This window comes from Lineus longissimus, chromosome 3 (genome assembly GCF_910592395.1).
Source record: "Lineus longissimus chromosome 3, tnLinLong1.2, whole genome shotgun sequence".
Lineage (NCBI taxonomy): Eukaryota > Metazoa > Nemertea > Pilidiophora > Heteronemertea > Lineidae > Lineus > Lineus longissimus.
The window spans coordinates 20,679,104-20,699,192 of NC_088310.1; the positions used below are offsets into that span (position 1 = coordinate 20,679,104).

Sequence of the window (20,089 nt, forward strand, 5' to 3'; positions counted from 1 at the left end):
ATGCTCTGAACGTATTAAAGCTAGACCACTCCAAAACCAAAGCGTTAACAGAAAACAAAGGTGTATTCTTTGCAATATATACAAGTTTTTGAAGCAAATGTGTGTACACTTTCTTTCATATCTTGGCAATGGCTCTACAAGCAAGGTGATTGGCCGTGAAGCAAATGATTGAATTGCGGACGGAAAAAAACATCTTGTGCTCCACATCAATTCAATCATTTGCGTCAAGGCCAATACATGAAACATAAATGCCCTTATTTTCATTTTGGGGTGTGCCCAAGCTCTACAAGCTGCAATGCCCAAATGATACAACTTACTGGGCTTGTCTTTCTCCTTGCCTGGGGTCACCTCACTCTTCGCACGTTCGGCTGGGGGAGAACGGTCATAAATTAAAATCATACAACATTGAATAGGCGGAATCAAAGAAACTTGGGACACTGGTGCTGACCAGACCCATTGAAAGCAAGGGTTTGAAACAAATTTCATCATTTCAACCTGACAATAACTAAATCATACTTTATGCTCGAAGTATGTGCGGAAATAAGCCTTCTGCACAAAGCATGATTACATCAAGCACATTGAAACAAAGAATATTTGTTTTCCAATGAGCAAAAGTAATGAGCGCAGCAGTTTTTTTAGCTGTAGCAAGATGTTCTGTTGCTAATATGAACGCTATCATTAATCAGTTTCGCTATTTACAAATCTCTTGAGTAAAGTAAACATCCAGCAAACATTTATCTCTTCTGATATTCCTTTCCAGCTCCAACAGTGATTAACAACTACATAAAGGAACAACTTTCTTTTTCAATTATAATGAGGAATCAGTTCACATGGCGCAAGACATTAAAATGAAATGAAACAAAAAATATTTTGCATAACAGTGTTTTAAGAAATTTCTTTCATTTAGTCTTGTCAGCAAAATCTTAGTGCATGCCATGAACTGGTTTCCAACTACATAATGAATGCAATTTTCGGATGCCAAAACCAAACCAAGACAAGACAGTTTCTAAACTTTGCACATACAATTAAGTGACAAATGCAGAGAATCTTGCACAGTCCAGACTGGCTATTCTCTGTAGCATTGAACCCAAGAGGCACAAGCACATGAAATTAAACAAACAGAAAATGAACTTCCAGATTTATGCAAACTAACATAAATTGAAGGGACAACAAAAATGCTTGAAGCAAAAGTTGGGTTGCCTAAGCGAACAATGATTTCCTCTACCAACTGTAACCTATCATGAAAGTCTGACTGAAACTAACGAAGAGACAGACATACACATGAACACTGCATGTATCTACACGTCACATGTATATATTACAACACAATGTCTGTACATGGATCCTAGGTGTAAGTGTTCGCAAGGCGAAGCTATGTTAGTGCGCACAATGGAATGGACATGATAAAGCTAGAGGCTACGCAGTGGGACGACGCAGGAAACCAAGTGAAAACCTTTCAAAAGAGATTGAAAATACTGCCCAGAACCTACGAAATATGAAGAAATCACCTTTCTTATATAAGTTTATAGTATGTACAAGAAATGACACCAGATTTTTTGTGTAAGGATTGAAGTAGAAGAAAAGAGGGTTTTTTTCTCTCTGGAAAGAAAGTTAAGCAGAAGGAATGTTTGGATGTGCAGTCTGTCAGCAGTTCTGCACCTGTACACTCACCCTACTACCACAGTCAGCTGGGAAAATAGCCTCGGAACTAGAAGCAAAGGTTACCTACCGTATGCATAAGGAAAGCGTCCAGGGATAAAGCTTGGCCCTCACCTGGGTGACTCCCACCCTGCTGGGTAATGCTATATACATGCTTCTTGATACGTCACCGGGGTATTTGATTGTATAAGCAGCCATTTTAAAACACCACACACCTCAGGACAGATCTCAATCATAACTGGCTTTGAGTGCTATCACATGATAAAGCCCCATTCAGACTCGCCAAGTCAGACCTTATCGTGCAAAATCAGATTTGGGTTGACCCATGTGGCAAAGAAACCCAGATTTTCTGTATCTGATTTGGCACCAACAGATCTGTGATCACCATACATCACATTCAATCACTGGCTTCTCTAACTGTAGAAACATGAAGCAGAGTGCATCAGCTTTGCGCATTTTTCTCAATCTTATCACAAATTCTTTGAGACAGACTCTCTTCAGCGAAAGCTGTCCAAAAGCTGTCATTATTTCACCCAAACAGGGCGACTTCACCACCAATATCAATGGATATTCTACTGGTTATATAAACAGCCTCCCATACCCCACAAAAGGAAGAAGAGAGTGTTACAATGTTAAAACAGGCTGCCCAAGGCTTATTACAAGCAGACCCTACAATGCTGGGTAGAGCGGCGAGGACACTTACCTGTGCCACGAGATGGCGTCGCACCAGCAGGAGGTGTTTTCTTTTTCTCGGGTGTCCTCGAACGTGTGGATTCCGGTTCAACGATTCGGACAGACTCTGATGAGTGAGACACACAATAGTCAATCAACACAACAAGACAAACATGCAACAAAACAAGCACAGAAGAATTTCAGTTTCATTGAAAGCTCTCAATTTGTATTAAAAGGCATGATGACTGTCTTCATGGCCAAACCTAACTATTGAGAGAGTTAGTGAGAGGATGATAAGCGATGTGGATCATTCCATGATAAAGATTTCCAGGGTTTGAAGATCATCACCACCACCAATCTACAACGTGCACAGAATAACCCTCAGTCCCTGGGAATACTCTTCTTGAAATTACATCCTCATACATTCCCAGTCTTGTTTGGCCAATTAAGATTCACTTCTAAACTGATTTACTGCCAAATGAAAATGCTCATAACACTAAGTGCATTCAAAACTACGGCAAACATGTTTAGTCTATTTTACGTGCGTTTTATGCACAACATCCAACAGATACAAACCTAAAAGCATTGTACATGTACAACAGCTATGGTAAAACAGCTATGGTAAAACATGCTGTATGAATACACAACATTCATTGACCATAACGAGTCGAAAGACAGAAATCCACAGGAATTTGTGATCAGAAGTATCTTGTTATTGGAACAATGAGCAACTTTATTGGCAACGGTGGCATGGCAGCACTGCACTGGGATTTTAAGTGGATTTTAGTGAAAATCAGAGACCAATCTGCCGGGTTTTTTTGTCTTTTAACACCACTCAACATTGTTCAATTTAGAACTATTCATTCGATTAGAAGTTCAGTCATAAATTCTTGTAGATTTCTGCTATCGACAAATATCCTGTATTGACAAGGTATTTGTTTTAAAATAAATTTCAACAACACTGAAACCAAATGAGAGAAGATTATCAGTTGGGAGTATGGTCCTACCTTCTCGCTTCTGGGGTGACTGGGACTGTAGCGATACCTCTGCCCTCATCTGGACAGCTTCCTCCTTCACTTCTTCTGGCTCTGGTTCAGGCTCCCTGGATAATAAAGACAAAAGTTGCTAGTTCTGGGCTCAGGCAGTCATGTTTGCAAGGTTCGTACAGCTCCAACTTTCTATAACTTTTGAGTTTCCTGAACCCCTGATACTATCAAGACGCCACAAGGAGATGCTCTATATGCTACTCTAATTCCAGACAAAAAACTTACTTTTCTGGAGGTGGTAAGAATTCTTCTATCAACTTCTGCAGACGTAATTCTCGTGCTGTCGTCTTTTCATCTAACTCTGGGTGTTGGCTGCGGAACTCTGCATCTTGGCGCTTCTTGCGTTCCCGCAATTCGAACTGAAGGAACAAGTAAACATTGAGCTACTTCACTATCATTGTACTCCAAGTCCAAATTGTAAAACTGGAACATGAGGACCCTAGACTGGATGTTTGATTTTGATAAATTTAGGACACTGTTTTTCATCGGTGTGTTGAGTGCCTGTTGTTAATGCGAGTTGGCACTACCCACGTCTCTCTGGTGTGAAAAAGACAAATAGATTTTTTCAGATACTGAGCTGTCTACCAATACACGTATGTGGAAGAAGGGTGTCAACTTACAGTAGTTAATCTCTCCAGCGATGCGAACCGCTCTTCCTGGGTGGCAGCAGATTTTTCAAATGCCTCGTGCTTCTTGATAAGGTTTTCGACATCTTCAAGGCTTTGCTAAAAATAAAATGAAGGATTGACATATTTTGTGCCATACATTAAATCAATCATTTGGAGACACTAATTGTAGACCACAGTGCAGTGTCTGAATTCATTATCAAACCAGGAATTGAATATTTTCATTCTTCAACCAGCAACAGATACCCAACAGAATAGTTCAAATCACAATAAATATCCAACCAGTCCTAAACACCAACATATCCGGTTCAGAGTCCGATTTTGGTTTACTCACCCCAAGATCTTGGTTGTGTAGATATGGTTCTTGTGCCATTAGCCAGCACTCGGCCACGGCAGCATCACGGGCAAACTGGTACACCTCCAAGACTGAAATAAGCACAGGAAAATGTAAGTTTGAAAGCAAAACATGTACATTCGGCATCCCTTTGTCATGTCTGACAAGCCAGCATACTCACTAAGTTGAAGGTAGTCCCAGCGATCCTCCCACTGATCCATCATCGTACACCTCTCTGTTGTCAGTTGAATGAGCTTCTCGCGTACTTCCTCTTGTCGGTAGTGCTTCCTCTCCAACAGGTCCTTCCCAAGGTTGACACAGATGGCAAAGTTCTCTTCTCTGGCGTCAATCTCAGCCTTCAAACTCTGATGGTTATTCATCAACAATTCTACACCTGATACATCTCTGCAAGAACAAAACACACCAGTTATTTGAGAAATACCATTCAAATTATAAAGAAATTTAACTGTCATCAAACAACACTGGAAGGCTTTTGTCAACAATGATGTGGTGACACTTTCTGCAGAACTTGAGATCGCTCAATTACCTTGGCTTTTCCTGTGTTGTCATCTGTCGGAGTATGTCCTTCATCCACAATCGCAGATCACGCACCATGTTGAAGAACCTGAATAAATCACTGGTGTCTGCCAATTTGTTTTTGCGGAATTCACACACGACATGAAGATTACGCCATGCGTTGACAACCTCTGCCTCCCGGTTGCGGATATCTTGTGCCCTCTCGCCAGCATAACCTGTGATGAGACGGCCCGCATCCTCTTGGATTTGTTGCACCTGGAAGGGAGTGGTAAAAGGATTAGCCTCTTCTACTTAGCCTTTGACGTATACATCATAATCTTTTCTTTCATTGCCAAACACATAATATACTGCTTTGGTTCTCACCAGATTGATTTCCATACAGGACAACATAGTGACCTTCTATCACTGTGAAACAGATTACTTACCTGGTTTCCAAGAGTGATTAAATCATGTTCGAAATTGAGGTGTTTCCTCTGTAGTGCAGCAACGGTCTTAGCATCTCTGCCAAGGTCGTCAGGGATAATGTTCTGCTTTTCCTGTAAAGAGTGAAAAGAAATCATTAGAATAAGCGTTCTGTGGTCATAAGATCCAGAATATCTTTCGTTCAATATGAATTGAAAATGTTCTGTTATCTGCATCTGGTCCACCAAGTCCCATTTGAACTTTACTTTTCATCAAGACTATGATATGTTGTAACACCTAGGAATGGTACCAAGTTACACTTACATAAATTCTCTCCAAGGTGTCTTTACAATCATGGAAGAACTTGTGCAAGTCCCAAGACGCCTGTAACATTTGGGTTCTAGTTTCCATGAGTTCTAGTAGGTCGGTCCAGGCTTCATTCAATCCGTCTTTCCATTCAGCAATGGTGGCAGCATCCGAATGACCGATGCCAATTAGTTGATCACAAAGTTCGTTGGCATCATTGACACGCTCTGTGCCTGTGGCCTCTGTCTCCTTGGCAAAGTCTGCGAATCGATCCTTCAACATCTGCAAAGAGCAAAACCAGAAATTAGAATCCGTTTTCCTTTACCGGTACTATCATAAATGCCTCCTCTCAAAGAGAATGAAAAGTGTTTACATGAGAATAAGTAGATGAACAAATGCTGAAAAGATGACTAAGTGACACTTACAGTGACATGTTCATAATCCTGTCCAAGTTCATGAGAGCCAGCTACCACCTCGCGCTCGGCAATCCACTGCAGGAGGTCCTCAATTTCTCTGTTCATCATGTACAGCTTGAGGACCTCGTCCAACCGACCTTTACGATCTCCTGACAAATCCTTCAAGCTGGCATAGAGTTTGTCAACCTGGGACTGGCGTAAACCAATCTGGTCACTGCAACGCAAGTACACATAAGGATGGGTTAGATCACCGTTAAGAATCACTGCAAACACAAATAGAGTTAATACTTCATCACCAATGATTTGTTTACAATGTGGCATGTCTTCATCAATGAACTGCCAATCTGGAAGCTTTGTGGTGTTGCACATGAAGGAGGAGGCATCACGTTCATCATCATTATCATCCACACCAATCTGTTCGGAATCCTCATCAATGAAAGGAATGTTTATTTCATTCAGTTTCCATCCCGACACACAGTGCTTTGTACAGATGCCAACTGGATTTTTCACCAGTTCGTCTGGGGTGGCACATTTTAGAGCCAATGTAGGATGTATGAACCGATCAGCCTCTGTGGCGTCTCTCCACTTGCCCTCACTACTCTTGCCATCATTATTCATCCAGGGCTGGTAATCTTTTTTATCTGTTGGACAATGTGGCCTGCGAATATGATCCAATTGTTGATCGTGACTCTGGGGACGAGTATATATCGGGGAACCTGTGATCTTTTTTGGCACCAAATCTTCATAGCTATAGCTACAGTCAGTAGTGCAAGACTCACAATTCTCAGAGTCAATGTAAGGAATGTTTATCACTGAATACAGATTCAATGGTCGTGATGAGCAGCAAGTTCCTTTGGTTTTCACTGGTGTCGTCACATCCTTATTTTTCTTTCTGGCACCAGAAATCCGATGAGCAACATGTATCTTTTCTTTGGTTCCAGCATTGTGGTTATCAGATTTGGGAGTGTAAGCGGGCTTGAAAGTAACATTTCCAGCTGAACATAGTTCTGTACCTTCCTCACATGAGCAGACAAACTCGTTCACATTTTTGTCAATGGAGTCATCGTGTTTTGAAGCGTTTCTCACTTTTGGTAGAGGGAGACATCCCTGAGCCTCTTCCGAGTCGCAGGTTTCCTTTTTCCATTCTCTTTCCTTATGCAAGTTTCTGTACTTTGGAGTGGAGGTTTGGGTCCGACAAAATTCTTGTTGAACCATTTCACTACAAGATGTATCCTTTAGAGGGACTTTCAATTTTGATGAAGGTGTTGTATCAAACATGTAAGTGGGTTCACCTTTTCTATTTCTTGACATCTTTGAAACATCATTCTCAGATTTTGGTCGGACCTTTGCAGATTGAATACACTTTGATGACACCTTTTTAATCCTGGATGTAGTTATTGTTGGAAGTATAGGATTACACCAGAGTCCTGGCTTGGCAATTGGCACTTTACCATCATTTTTAGCAGGAAACTTCAGTCGGTGTGTTCCTGTAGAGACCAACGGGGCATTGGTATTCAACATAAAATGATCAGTGTCTCTACCAGTAAGGAACTCAAGCGACTCATCAGGAATAGAAGCAAGTGTGTCCATGGATCTAACGGAATCAAGTGTCCTGTTGCGATTGGAAGAATTTGGAGTATCGTACTTCAAATCTCGAGGATACTGTGCAGAAAGGGGTCGCAGCCTTTCTTTATTAACGAGGGATGAGTACGAGTGGACCCTTCTAGGTGTAGAATGCAAGGTTGTGGAGTAACAACCTTGCCCCAGTTCCCGAGCGGATGTTGGTGAAGGAGACTCAAGAGAAGGTAGACTATCTGACATCAGATAGATGGCTGACCTTGGCCTTGGTTTTAAACTTAAACTATCATCGATAGGGGGTGCACAACTTGAATAATCTGCTACAGATATACTGTTGATGCTCCTATTCAGTTTCAGATTGTCGGAATTTTTTTCACCCTTCTTCATATGCGGCAATGTGGAACTAAAGGCTCGTCTCATAGTCGGTTTATTTTTACTTGATGGTGTCGTCTGCCTCCTCCAACTTACACTTGATCCAGCTTCCATGTTGTCTCCATGCACCACACCCTTCTGTACAGTCCACACATCTATCCCTGAGGGAATAGCAGGTCTATAGACTGGCCGAACAGATACATCCATGTTGTTATCATCCATCTCGAGTTATGTAATCCAATGAAAATACAAGTCAATCACAGCCGAATAGGTGAATGCAGATCAGAAAAGCAAGTCTGGCCCGTAGATCTACAATCCAACACTAGCAAGCATGCCAATGGGCCCACCTGCAACCTGAACTAGGAGCTCTCTCTTAGATATTTCAAGAGTATTGTACCGTGTTTGAGGGAGGTAAACATAAAATATAGGCCAGCCCTTGTTCAAGTTGGAAGGGTGCTTGACACGAAAACAACGTGCCAAGGAGTTGCCCCTTTACCCAAATGCATCATGAATGATCACTATTACTTCTTGAAGCATTCTACTTGTGAGAAATTCTCATTGGTGCGAAGAAATCAAATGAAACATCATTTAGATGGGAACAGCCAAGTGTTCAAGGTTTTTATCCACAAGGTAAACTGACGGACAAAGTTTGAATGGTATGTCTACAATACAAGGACACTAGGGACAGGCAGCTTCACTGAAGAGCCATTACCGTGGTCTCACTCAGAACAATCATCAACAGAGCTGTGTCTGTTCAGATTTTCAAAGATACTCGAAAACATTAAAAGCAGACATAGAACTATTGTACCTGTCTGGGTGATCTTTATCCGCCAAATCTCTACTCCTCTCTCCAAGATCTCGCACGGTTTCTGCGTAGTCTTCAATGACCTTCTCTAGTGCTTGATGTTTCTTCATCATGTTGTTTGCACCATTCTCATCTTTGGCACGGTCCTCTCCCATCATGTAAAGCTCCTGTTCGCTCATCCAGGACTCTGCTTCTGACGCATCGAAAAAGTACTACAAATAGAAAGGAACATAACAACAATTCCAAAGATTATCTCAGGTTTAAAACAAGCCATATTCTGATGCCTGTACGTGGTTTCTGGTTGCTGCAAATTACACCCCAACGTGACGTGTAAGACATCAGTAGTGAAAACAAGCAATGTGAAGTATGCCACTACTCACTTGTTGTGCAACCTCAGACTGTCCGAGCCTCTCCTCCCTCTTCTCAATAGCATTCTTTAGATCATCCCAATTGGTCATGACCTCATCGATTCTCTGCTGGAAGTCCTCAGACTGGGGATGACCATCTTCAATCATCTCGCGACCATCGTTGCAGACGCTGTGAATACGTGGCTCATGGTTGTCAACTTCTTGTCTCAGTGACTGAAATGTTAGCACAATTTAAGTTAGAAACGCAGGACAAGGTAAAAGTTTGCAGTTGTCAATTTGCTTTCAAGTCAATTAACAAATCACAATTCCAGTAATTGGTGGTATGTACGCACTTCAAGCTGGCAGAAGCATGCTGGCCTGTATTCACAGAAGAACAGCAGTGAGTGTAGATCCTATTAGTATTACTTCAAATGTTTTCAAATAAAATGACAATTACCTTATTTTTCTTGAGCAACATCTGAACACTAAGCAGACTGTTGCCATAATTGTCAGATGAGGCTAGTCTCATCTTGTCCTCGATCCACAGCCTCTCGTCCTCAATATCACGCAAGAACTGGTGATATTTCTTCTTCTTCTCCAGCTTAGTTCTCTTTTCAACGAGAGGAGCCTGCAGCTGTTGGAATCTGGAAATTGCGAGATGGTAAATTTCAATCACTTTTCTAATTCATGCAATGGATTCAAGAGATAAACTCATAGGATTCTTGGAGACTGTTATACACTGCGGCACCAAAAATGACAAAATTCAAACAATTTATCCCGAATGTGACCCACCTCTGTTCAATCAACTCCTTCTTCCTCTGGATTTCCATCCTCTTCTCAGGGTCCATATCCTTAATATAATGGGCTTCACTTTCTAGTTTCTCAACTTGTTGCTTCTTGACCAGCAACTCTTGTTCACGTTGCTGAAATAGGAGAATAGATGATACAGAATCTACACATGACGAGGAAGTCTTTAGATTAGAATCACCTATACCGCTGGAATTCAAGATGGTCTACATCTGAGTTCTGGCTCGGTACCCTGTTCATGCTGGCTTCCTCTCAAGACAACTTTACCCAGCTACTTTTTAAAACAGACAGGTCGAGAAAAGTATGCTTCAGCCAATTAATGCATTGATATAAACATTTAGTAGAAATCTTTTACTTACATCTTGTTTCATGACAGCCAAGTTAACACTGGCAAGATTCTCGGTCATGATTTCCTCGACCTCATCAGGAACAATCTCGGTCTCAAGGCTCTTCACCCAGCCATCGATATCATCAATGTTCTGTTCATAAAGAACTGGCCGGTTCGCATCAAACAGTCGTGCGCCTTTGTCTTCTGTCTGTGTCTCCAGGTCTTCCCAGGAGGAATTCAAGTTGTCCAACCGTTCTTGGACCTCAGGGGCAAATTCTGGCTTCTCTCGCATGAGGTCCTCACCATCTTGCTGTATTTTTAATAGACGGTCCTTGTTTGCGGCAACTTCTGATTCAAATGCTTGATGTCTCATGTATTTACTGTGAATATTCTTGGCATCCCTGTACGTCTCATCCTGGGCCGCGATCTGTTTGTCTTGCAACCAATCAGCAAGCTGCAATGAAAATGAAACATACGTATTGATATCGAACAATTGGGCAAAACTCCGCGGTGGAACTTCCTTGCCATGGTGGAAATACAGGGAGTGAGATGCAATGAATGGTCCTGAAGCAGGCTCATTTCTTGCAAATTCTTCCATAGAATTTATTCCCTGTCAAAAATGTCAAGTGATTCAATACTTACATCATCACAATCTTGCATGAACTGCTGCAGCAGAAGTGAATCCTTGAGCTTGTTCAACTGCTCATAAGCACGCTCACGGTTGGCATTGCGTCTGGAAAGAACCACAATTGATATTACTATAATGAACAGCAACCTTCTAATTTGAATCAAATAGACCGCTGATTGGGCCTTATTCATGATAAGCACATGCTATTAAGTTCATTTTCTATCTGGCTGAAAGCCTGAAAAGTGTTGTTTTTTTTTTCTTTTCGAACCTTTTTTGCAAAATTCAACAACTTCCTCAGAAATTCATACTGAAAATTGTACCTTTCTTCAATGTTGTCCGATTTCATGGTAATTTTCTCGGAGGCGTAGTGATTTTCTTCAGTGAGCCTATTGGCAAACTGCAGGACAGCATTCACTTTCTCATCATTTGCGTCCATGGTGGTGATGAACGCTTCATGCTGCTTGATCATGTTCTCAGCCTGTTCCAATGAACCCTGCACAAAAAAGGAAATACTAGTCAAATTCCATTCAAATTTGTAGACTGATGATCAAAACTACAGTTAGATGAATCACAGACATTCAAACCAGATTAGGGATCTATGGCACAAACTTGACTTTGGAGCACATAAATAACTTGGGTATACAAAAGGTTCAACTTGGAAGATAAGCAATAGTACCCAGTGTTAAAAATCCCCTTCAGCAGCAGTGGTCATCAGCGTAAAAATGTCTACAATTAGTTGATCAGCACATGGGCCTTACATTTTCATTCAAACCAACATCACCACTTCAAACTTATCAATGCATGCTATGAAAGATATGGGCACACCTAAATAAAATGAAGTTGGGAACAGTTTGTCGCGCAAGAATATTTCTCGACACCTGTGCTACAATGAATCTAACTTCGATTTTGTAAAAAAATGGCAAATCTAGCAGTGCCAACCACTACAACAATTAACAATGAAAGCGTTTAGGACGAGGTGCATGCTATGTTCTATACATGAGCTATTTGCTATTTACCACGAAATAAAATATATGAATGCAGTTTGAGCTGGTACACAGTTTTGGGCTCTGTAGACAGGACAGTGTTAAAATTATCCGAGTATATCTATATTACACAAATACTTCATGCAGTTTTGGACAGATGCGGTTAGTTAAAATAATCGGCCAATTGTTCTGAAAAGAACAGAAACGGTCATTATTAAATCATCCACTGAAATTAAATGGCAGGCATTACTTTCCATATTTCACGCACTGTAATGAAAATAGCTCTTGCAGTTAGTTGCACAGAATCCAAAAATAGCCACAATCAACTCGGAAAGTTTTCAGCAGAAAGTTGGATGAGTTGAGGGCAGTTTATAGATCCAAGATGGACAATGCGCATATCCTAACAGTTGTTTGTGTATGAAGTGATTTGTAGAAGAAAGTACAGAGAAGAGAATATGATGCTTGTCACGAAAATCTAGGGTGCAAGTTATTAACATTGAATGAATTTTGCACTTGGAGTTGCTGGTAGATTGCTAGTTCCATTTATTACAACTCTACCAACAATTGTTTTCCATAAACCATTGCCAAGAATCAAGACGGAAAGGAAAACTACCAAAGCTAGTCTATCTAGACAATAATGTTACATCCCACATCCAAAGAGTATTTAAAGGAATAAGCTACTTTTTACTGTACCAAGAGAACAAAATAACTTGCTGCGTAAGTTTGCAGCCAGCTATTCACCCCCCCCCCCCCCCCCGCCATCCAATGAGCACAAACACCTGCATTCTAGTGGCGATTTTAGAATTCTTTTAAACTTGCTTTTTTCCCAAAGTAAAAAGATAAGTAAAAGCATAGTTGTGTATGTATACATAGTGTAGACAAGATCGTGAGGTACTGAGTGTGTGATTGTAGATTACATGAAACAGTAAGGCAGTCGGATGGAAAAAGTGTGTTGAACTCCAAGTAGATGATCTAAGATGCCAAGATGGGAAATAGAGGACAGATATCTTGATGAAGCAAAGGATGTTTGTGATTTGTTTAAACCCAGTGTTCGATATAGAATGATATGAATCCCTTCGCAAAACCTCTAGGTCTGATGTGAACTATTAAGAAAAGGTGTGGGGCGTGTCACTTGGAAAAGCAAGTTTATGCTGTAATCTTCTGCCGAAATGAAAAGGGGGCTCTCACTTTATTGAGGGACTGCCTTTTGCTGTAGAGTAAAGGCTGTTGAAATAGAAATGGCTAGTTAGTGCTGTACATGACCAATTCAATCATGCACACAGTTTGTTAGTAGAACATTTCAAACATACATTGTTCTGAGTTAGTGAATATTCTAGCATTTCTGAATGTACAATTTCCAAAACTGCTTTTAGATCTAAACCTACAGATTTGTACACAAAAACACACGGAGGACAATTCTGGGTTAGTTTTTGAAGACACTATCAGCCTTGTATAATGGACAGGTGCATGGAGATTGGGAGCTGCAGAAATTTTCAAAGAAATTTTCCTTTCCTTAAATGAAAACTTCCGATATTAAAGGTCAGTCAGCAGGAGCCACCTGGTCTACCAGTGTGGTGCAAAGATCTGGAGGAAAATACCCCCACATCATAGCCCCAGTAACCAGCATCCATGATCTCTAGCTAGGTACTGGTGGACATTCTAAGACTCAATATAATTGATAATGGTCAATGAAAGAGATGGTGCACTGCTACTGCATCAAGGTGTTTCACTTCCAAGAATACGCAGTCTATGAAAACTTGGAAATATTCTTGTCAGATACTGGCATCTGACGAATCCTTGCAACCCAGGTTGTCATTTATTTTTTCAAGGGTTTTTCAAGAAATTTTAATTCCGACAGTTTTTATGACACATACCTCAAACTTGGAAGGGACCAACTTTGATGAGAGAAGTGTAACAAAAATAAGCATAGATACGAGGCGCCAACAACAACACGGATATTGAACAACATAAGTAACGGATGGGAAGAACAGAAGGGTTATCTTGCATGCAAGATGCAGTATTGGTTTGGTACGCAGGGCCTCGAGTTTACCTGCTTGTCTAGTCCAACCATGGTGCTCTGTGCAACGAAATGGTAAATACTCTTCAGGTCAAATCTCAACCAAAGTTTGATTAAAAATGTGAAATGATTCTATACAGGGGAAAAAACTTGGATTATCTAAATACTAGGAGAAAAAATATCTATTATTCATCACCTATAAAAAAATATGTCTGACAAAGACTTGGTCACAGGAAGGATGGGTTGCCAAGTTTCTTCACAGAACAGACCCTCCAATTCAAGGTATATTCAACTAATCCTGTAAAAACTTCTAAATCTACATGAAACACTTTCTGAAATTTTGTAGGACAAAAGATAAGCTTTGTAGGCTGATTTGTAAACGAAACACAGGTAACAAACAGGATGGCTTGAACCAGATCTTTTGAGATGTCAACAAGGTTGTGCCGGGAAGTTTTGAGTAACGAAGGAAAGAGTCCCAATTAGAGGGAAATAAAGTTAGTAGTGATTAACCCACATAAGGTCCAATTACACAACAATAAGAACAGATTAGACTAAGAGACTGAGACACCAGAATATTTAGGCTTACTCAAATAATCGATTTCTTGAGAAACAGATAAACTCAAAGAAATTCTACATAAACTTGTTTTAAAACGCACATGGGTTGACTGTCAACTACTCCATGCCACAGATTTCAGCCTACACGGATTACCTAGACGAGTACAAATACTCTAGCACATTACATCACCTATATAGTGCAAAAACATTGCGCCAGGTGGCGCTGTACATCTGCCAACAGACAATACACTACGCGGCTTCGAAAATATAAACAATCTTTTAAAGATTTAGTTATATTTGTTACTGTTAAAACTAGAAATGTAGAAATACAATCAGATGTTAAAAACTCTCTAGATATGTTTAATGAAGCCAATTATGTAGCCTTACCTCAAGAATTATGATTTGCTTTAAAATGCTTTGAAAAGTAATGAATGATTGACTTACAGGCACTTCTTCCTTAGACAGGAAGTTCTCTTGCTTGCTGAGTTGGACCTCAACTTGAAGACCGTCACGCAGCAACATCTAAAGTGAAGACATGGCAAAATACATACATTTTGAAACCATGAGGATAACGGGAGAGAATATTTTCATCTACATAGTAGATTGGGCTAGACAAAGTCAGCCAGCATTCACCAGACAAGAAAATGAGGCCAATAACTTTATCATGCTAGTTCTTAAGCTAGCTAAAAGACAACTTTATAGTGCCTCAGAAACATCACAGCAACTATTTCAATCAATACGGTTAGTCTGATCAGAAGACGAGGACTTACCTGCAAGTTCATGCTCTGTGACAGCAGCAGCTGTCTGTTTTCCCACATCTGCTGCAACTCGTGCCATCCTTCATCAAGAGCCTGCAACCTCTGGCTCAAGAACATGTACTGGGCATCTGTCTGTCCCTCGGTCACCTTGCGACCGTACTCCATCATGCTCTCATAATCTGGTTCATACGCATCGATCTCCTCCTTCAGCTGTTGATGTGTGTTCAAGAGTTGTTCTGCCTCAGAGAGACTCTGGGGGATATCTTCCGATGCAATCGTGGTTTGTGTTTTTCCCAACCAGGCTTGGAAGTGGTCAAGATTCTGGAGGAACTTCTGAAGCTCACTTGATTCGTTCAATTTCTCGTCACGTTCTTTCAACTGAAACAATCATGTGAATCAATGAGTTTTCATTCATCTAACTACTTCACACTTCCACTCCATATGTCAAACAGACATGTTCATTTTTATTCCAAGAAATTTTGGTTATTGCTCTAGTAAAATGTTTGTCCATAGGACACAAGTCACCACAGGCAAGAGACCAAGTATATTTTCTTGCAAATGTCAGCCAGACTCCCGTCCTGAAGAACCGCAAGACTCTCAATCTTTCAATCTTGTTTTTGAAGTGAATGAATGCAACTACTAACCATGTCTTTGAGTTCTGTCCATACTTCTGTCATCTGTGTGAACTTTTCTCTGATGGCTTCTGCTTCTTCTGGCTTGGCATCTGCCAGGCTGTCAGCCTCTCCCTGGAGAGCATCCAACTGTAAAAAACATGAGAATTTGTTGAGAAATATGTTTGTTTCAAAAGATTTTACAAGGGAGTACTATTTGACAGTATTCTCCACTTCCAAACTTCTTTGAAAGAAATTAATGATAATAGTTTCTTTAGATCTATGAAAATGATGCACATGCACTATATGAGTATACCTGTTTAGAATGATTTGGAAACCCATTCTAACTCTTAAGTCTGGTAATGAGTAACACCCACCTTTGACTGAATGGCAGCAAGATCTCTCTCCATGCCACTCAGCTTTCTCTGGAGCACCATCACACTGGCCAAGTCATTTCCGAGTTCATCAGTTGATTCAATCAATTTCGTCTTGTCACGGATCCAAGTCTGCAACAGAAGACAAGTCAAGATGAAGACAAGAACATGGAAGTTTGCATAGTTTTTGTGTCAAGAAGATAAAACTCTTCTTGGGTCCCCTACACTTTGGTCTGTGGTTCAGATGTATATAAGAATGTATTGTTCCTGTTTAAATAGCCTAGTGCCTTACCATAGTTTCTGTGACTTCAATGTGGAAGGTCTTGATGCCATATGCTGTGCCAAGATTCTTTCTCTTCAATTCAATGATCTTCTGGAGTTCAAGCCACCTAGCAAAAAAGATATTAGTTGTTATCTGCAAAACGTTTAAACTTGTCTTGACACCACAGCTCTAAATAATAACAATCAAATACCTGATGAATTACTGAATTCAAAACACAACCCAATCCGACTTACTTCTCATTGAGTTGGTTCTGTCTTTCAACGACCTGGTCTGAGTTGGGATGCTCCACTTGAAGAAGCTGTCTTGCCAGTTGGTTGACAGTGTTGACCTTGGCTTCAGTTGATTTCAATTCAACCTCAAAGCCATCGAATCGGTGCTTGATCACCTCGAGCTCTTCAATGTCGTCACCAGGTACCATTGTGGCCAGTAACCTCTCCTGAAAACGAAGGAGAGAAGTGTTTAGTGCATCATTTCGGATAACTGCTGTTGTGGCATTTGATTATGATTATGCAACACAGTAAATTTTGGTTCATGAGCAATACCAGATTATACAATATCAGTATTTGATGTTCCACTAAAGATGGGTTAACCAATTCAACAGAGCTGCCATGAATTTTCACAGATTACCAGTTATCAGTTTCATAATAGAATTGAGAAAATTGGACAAACCTTCTCTTCAATCCAAGACTCAACAATATCAGCCTCGGTGTAGAGTTGATACAAAGACAAGGCATCGAGCAGTCGTTGTTTGCGGAGTTTGCCAAACTCGATGAGTTCTTGATAACGACGATCGATGATGCCAAGGCGGGACGACACTTCTGTGGATTCGCGGTCCTGCTCACCAAGACTCTGTGCCTGATCGTGTAGGGCAACAATGACGCTGTTGTAATTCTCAAGTTCTTCTGTGACATCCTGTAAATGGAAGACACAAATGTGAGGTTACACTCAATAATAGAGAAAGTGAGGAACTACTTTTCCATTTAAACTTTCATGGTCTTGTCTATCGCATACTGACCACTCTTACTTCGTAAGGCAGCATACAGCAGCAAAAATGAGACTGAAAGAAGGCCATGCAACAAATGTTACATCTCTCTTTATAGCAAGTGTATAAATCTATACTTGCTCTTAGTGTGGTATAATCAATTAGCTTAAGTTGTATTAAATGAACTTCAAAACAAGATCGTAAATACCACTCAGTGTACCAGAATATAACAAAGCCAATGATTCAAATGAACCAATAAAAGAAAGAACCAAAGCAATGAAACAAATAATGAAACAGCTTAAAACATGAATCATGAACAGAAGCTGCAACTAGTCTGCTTTCAACATTTCTCAACTCACACCACTGCCTATGTGATGAAGGCCCAGCAGTTGAAAATCTCTCTGAAATTAACTATCTCATGAATATCAAGGCGGTATGGCAACCGAAACTGCACACTATCAGTTACATTAATTGAACTGCAATATCAAATACATCCACGTGAACAGCGACTCCAAAAGCCAACCTTTAAATTTTTCTCATTCCAGACATTTCATTTTTCTTTTCTTGACCTGAACATAAAATAGATGAGGATAAGACGGAATCGACATACCTTGTGTTTCTTTAGGAGAGACTGTACACTAGACTCATCATGTCCAACATCCTCACTGGAAACGAGGCGCAGGGTATCATGCATCCAGGTATCCACATCATCAGCATCAGCAAAGAACTGATAGAAGTCGACTGCCTCCAAGAGACGCTTCCTACGGTATGCTGCCAGTTCAATAAGGTTGTCCCATTGGGTGTTAATCTCATCAATACGATTCTTAATCTTGTCTGCGGCAAAGTTGCCTGCTTCGATCAAGTCCTCGCCAACGCGGATGACAGTCTGGAGATGGCTGTGACGTGACTGGAGCTCATCTTCCACGGCCTATAAAGAAATAAACAGACAAATTAATACGATCCTAAATACTTCTTCAGTCACAAATCAATCATCAATTTCAAGGATTGGATCTGCCTCACTTTCTTCCTAATTTAACCAGCCCACTCTCAGTCCCATTTGTCGAATAACCTATCTTTGGCTTAGAACCGTTTCCTCCTTCTTCTTTCACATGTTTGAAAACAACCCACCCAGCAATTAAACTAACAAGTGGAACAAATAACAATAATTATGAAATTTTTAACAGCTCAAACATTGGCTTCAAAGGCAATTTTTAACAAAAACCTTTAAACAACTTTGCCTTCAACACACAGACTCACACCAAAGGCATTTTCACCATTGCCATGACTTAACTTCCATAAATCCGGCTGAAAGCACACGATATATCATTAAAGACAACGCTTTCAAAATTTAGCTATCATCAGACAATTACAGGCAGAACCAAACTTATTACATTGAAACATGGAAATCCATTGCCATATTTTTATACATAGGGACTCTTGTTCCTTATCCTTGAGTCACTTTCCATTCGGCCTGTGAACATATGACAAAGAAGACCTATCAACCTTTAGCAAAATGCACCCACCTTGTGTTTGGTTAATAACAGGTGCACCGTGGTCAGATCGTGACCAAGATCTGGTGAAGACATCAGCTGTTCCTTCTCCTTGATCCAGCCCTCCTCGTCGGCCATATCCCAGTAGAACTGCCACATCTTGCGCGAGTCCTCGAGGCGGGAACGACGCTCGGCCGCAAGCTGGAGAAGCTCTTCATAGGCAGCTTCAAGATGGCTCATGCGGTCGGTGACAATCTGGGCATCGCATGGACGATATTCTAAAAGAAGTGAAAGGACATTGAGGTTTTTTTTTACAATTCATCAATGGAAAATTTAGTTTTCACTTCCACTTCTCACTTGTACTTTCTCGATCTTAGACTTGAATATTCTATTGCTCTTTCTTGCACTAAGTGACTAAGGGCTTGAATAAGATTACTTGTAACGTGATTTCACTTACCGCCAACTTCTGGGAATTCTCCATCCACAAACTTGTTAGCTTGGCCATTGACAGATTTGACTCTCTCGCCGACGACGTTGATGTCAGCTTCGAGCAGGCTATGCTTCTGTAGCAAGTCTTCCACACCCATCAAGTGTTTGCCATAATCTTCAGACAACAAGCGGACCTGCAAATGGATTTTGGCAAATTTCAACAAACTGTAAGTTCAAACCTGTAAAGTGTTGCTTTCTTCCGAGTTGCAAGTTAAACAGAAAATGTCTGAATCTCGAATAAGGTAATTGCAAAAAGGTGATAAATCATTATTGTCATGTTGAAAACTCTTGATCACCTTGAGGACCAAAATTATCATATTATCGAATCATCTCGGGCAAATACAAACCTTGATTTCATCCACCCAATCCAAAATGTAAAGCATTTCTTGGAATATTTTCTGCAGGGATAGGGATAATTCAAGCCTAAGTCTACGGGCTCTGAGTAGTTCCAAAAGGTAGTTCCATAGTTTCAATACATTGTCTTTTCTGAAATAATAGACGGCAGTCATTTAGAAGACATTCCACTTTTCAGTTCTCTGCTCGATACCTATCAACTGACATATGCAAAATGCATACTATGACTTGTTGTCCAACTCCTAGACAGAAATGTCCATGATCCTCCAACAGCTTTCTAATTAGGAAGATGTAAAACTGTTTAGAAAACATATCCGAACAGCTGAAGTT

General features: G+C 40.5%; 1 protein-coding gene across 8 annotated transcripts in view; it reads right to left on the minus strand.

Moving 5' to 3' along the window:
* LOC135484188 (spectrin beta chain-like) overlaps nucleotides 1–20,089 on the minus strand; it is a 41,329-nt gene that overhangs the window by 9,152 nt on the left and 12,088 nt on the right. For 2 of the 8 annotated variants that reach the window (XM_064765396.1, XM_064765400.1), the window contains 30 exons: nucleotides 19,753–19,891; nucleotides 19,374–19,539; nucleotides 18,950–19,194; nucleotides 18,037–18,354; nucleotides 17,114–17,356; nucleotides 16,678–16,880; nucleotides 16,454–16,550; nucleotides 16,165–16,293; nucleotides 15,821–15,937; nucleotides 15,189–15,554; nucleotides 14,863–14,940; nucleotides 13,897–13,923; nucleotides 11,184–11,356; nucleotides 10,878–10,968; nucleotides 10,267–10,689; nucleotides 9,893–10,023; nucleotides 9,558–9,744; nucleotides 9,134–9,334; nucleotides 8,757–8,965; nucleotides 6,008–6,212; nucleotides 5,601–5,864; nucleotides 5,300–5,410; nucleotides 4,885–5,129; nucleotides 4,519–4,742; nucleotides 4,338–4,429; nucleotides 3,998–4,102; nucleotides 3,603–3,736; nucleotides 3,339–3,433; nucleotides 2,363–2,458; nucleotides 318–368 (listed from right to left, as the gene is read on the minus strand). In XM_064765396.1, coding sequence (XP_064621466.1) covers nucleotides 318–368; nucleotides 2,363–2,458; nucleotides 3,339–3,433; nucleotides 3,603–3,736; nucleotides 3,998–4,102; nucleotides 4,338–4,429; nucleotides 4,519–4,742; nucleotides 4,885–5,129; nucleotides 5,300–5,410; nucleotides 5,601–5,864; nucleotides 6,008–6,212; nucleotides 8,757–8,965; nucleotides 9,134–9,334; nucleotides 9,558–9,744; nucleotides 9,893–10,023; nucleotides 10,267–10,689; nucleotides 10,878–10,968; nucleotides 11,184–11,356; nucleotides 13,897–13,923; nucleotides 14,863–14,940; nucleotides 15,189–15,554; nucleotides 15,821–15,937; nucleotides 16,165–16,293; nucleotides 16,454–16,550; nucleotides 16,678–16,880; nucleotides 17,114–17,356; nucleotides 18,037–18,354; nucleotides 18,950–19,194; nucleotides 19,374–19,539; nucleotides 19,753–19,891 — 5,165 coding nt within the window. The remainder of the gene's footprint in view (nucleotides 1–317; nucleotides 369–2,362; nucleotides 2,459–3,338; nucleotides 3,434–3,602; nucleotides 3,737–3,997; nucleotides 4,103–4,337; nucleotides 4,430–4,518; nucleotides 4,743–4,884; nucleotides 5,130–5,299; nucleotides 5,411–5,600; nucleotides 5,865–6,007; nucleotides 6,213–8,756; nucleotides 8,966–9,133; nucleotides 9,335–9,557; nucleotides 9,745–9,892; nucleotides 10,024–10,266; nucleotides 10,690–10,877; nucleotides 10,969–11,183; nucleotides 11,357–13,896; nucleotides 13,924–14,862; nucleotides 14,941–15,188; nucleotides 15,555–15,820; nucleotides 15,938–16,164; nucleotides 16,294–16,453; nucleotides 16,551–16,677; nucleotides 16,881–17,113; nucleotides 17,357–18,036; nucleotides 18,355–18,949; nucleotides 19,195–19,373; nucleotides 19,540–19,752; nucleotides 19,892–20,089) is intronic. The other 6 variants (XM_064765402.1, XM_064765398.1, XM_064765404.1 and 3 more) reach the window with 4 other exon arrangements.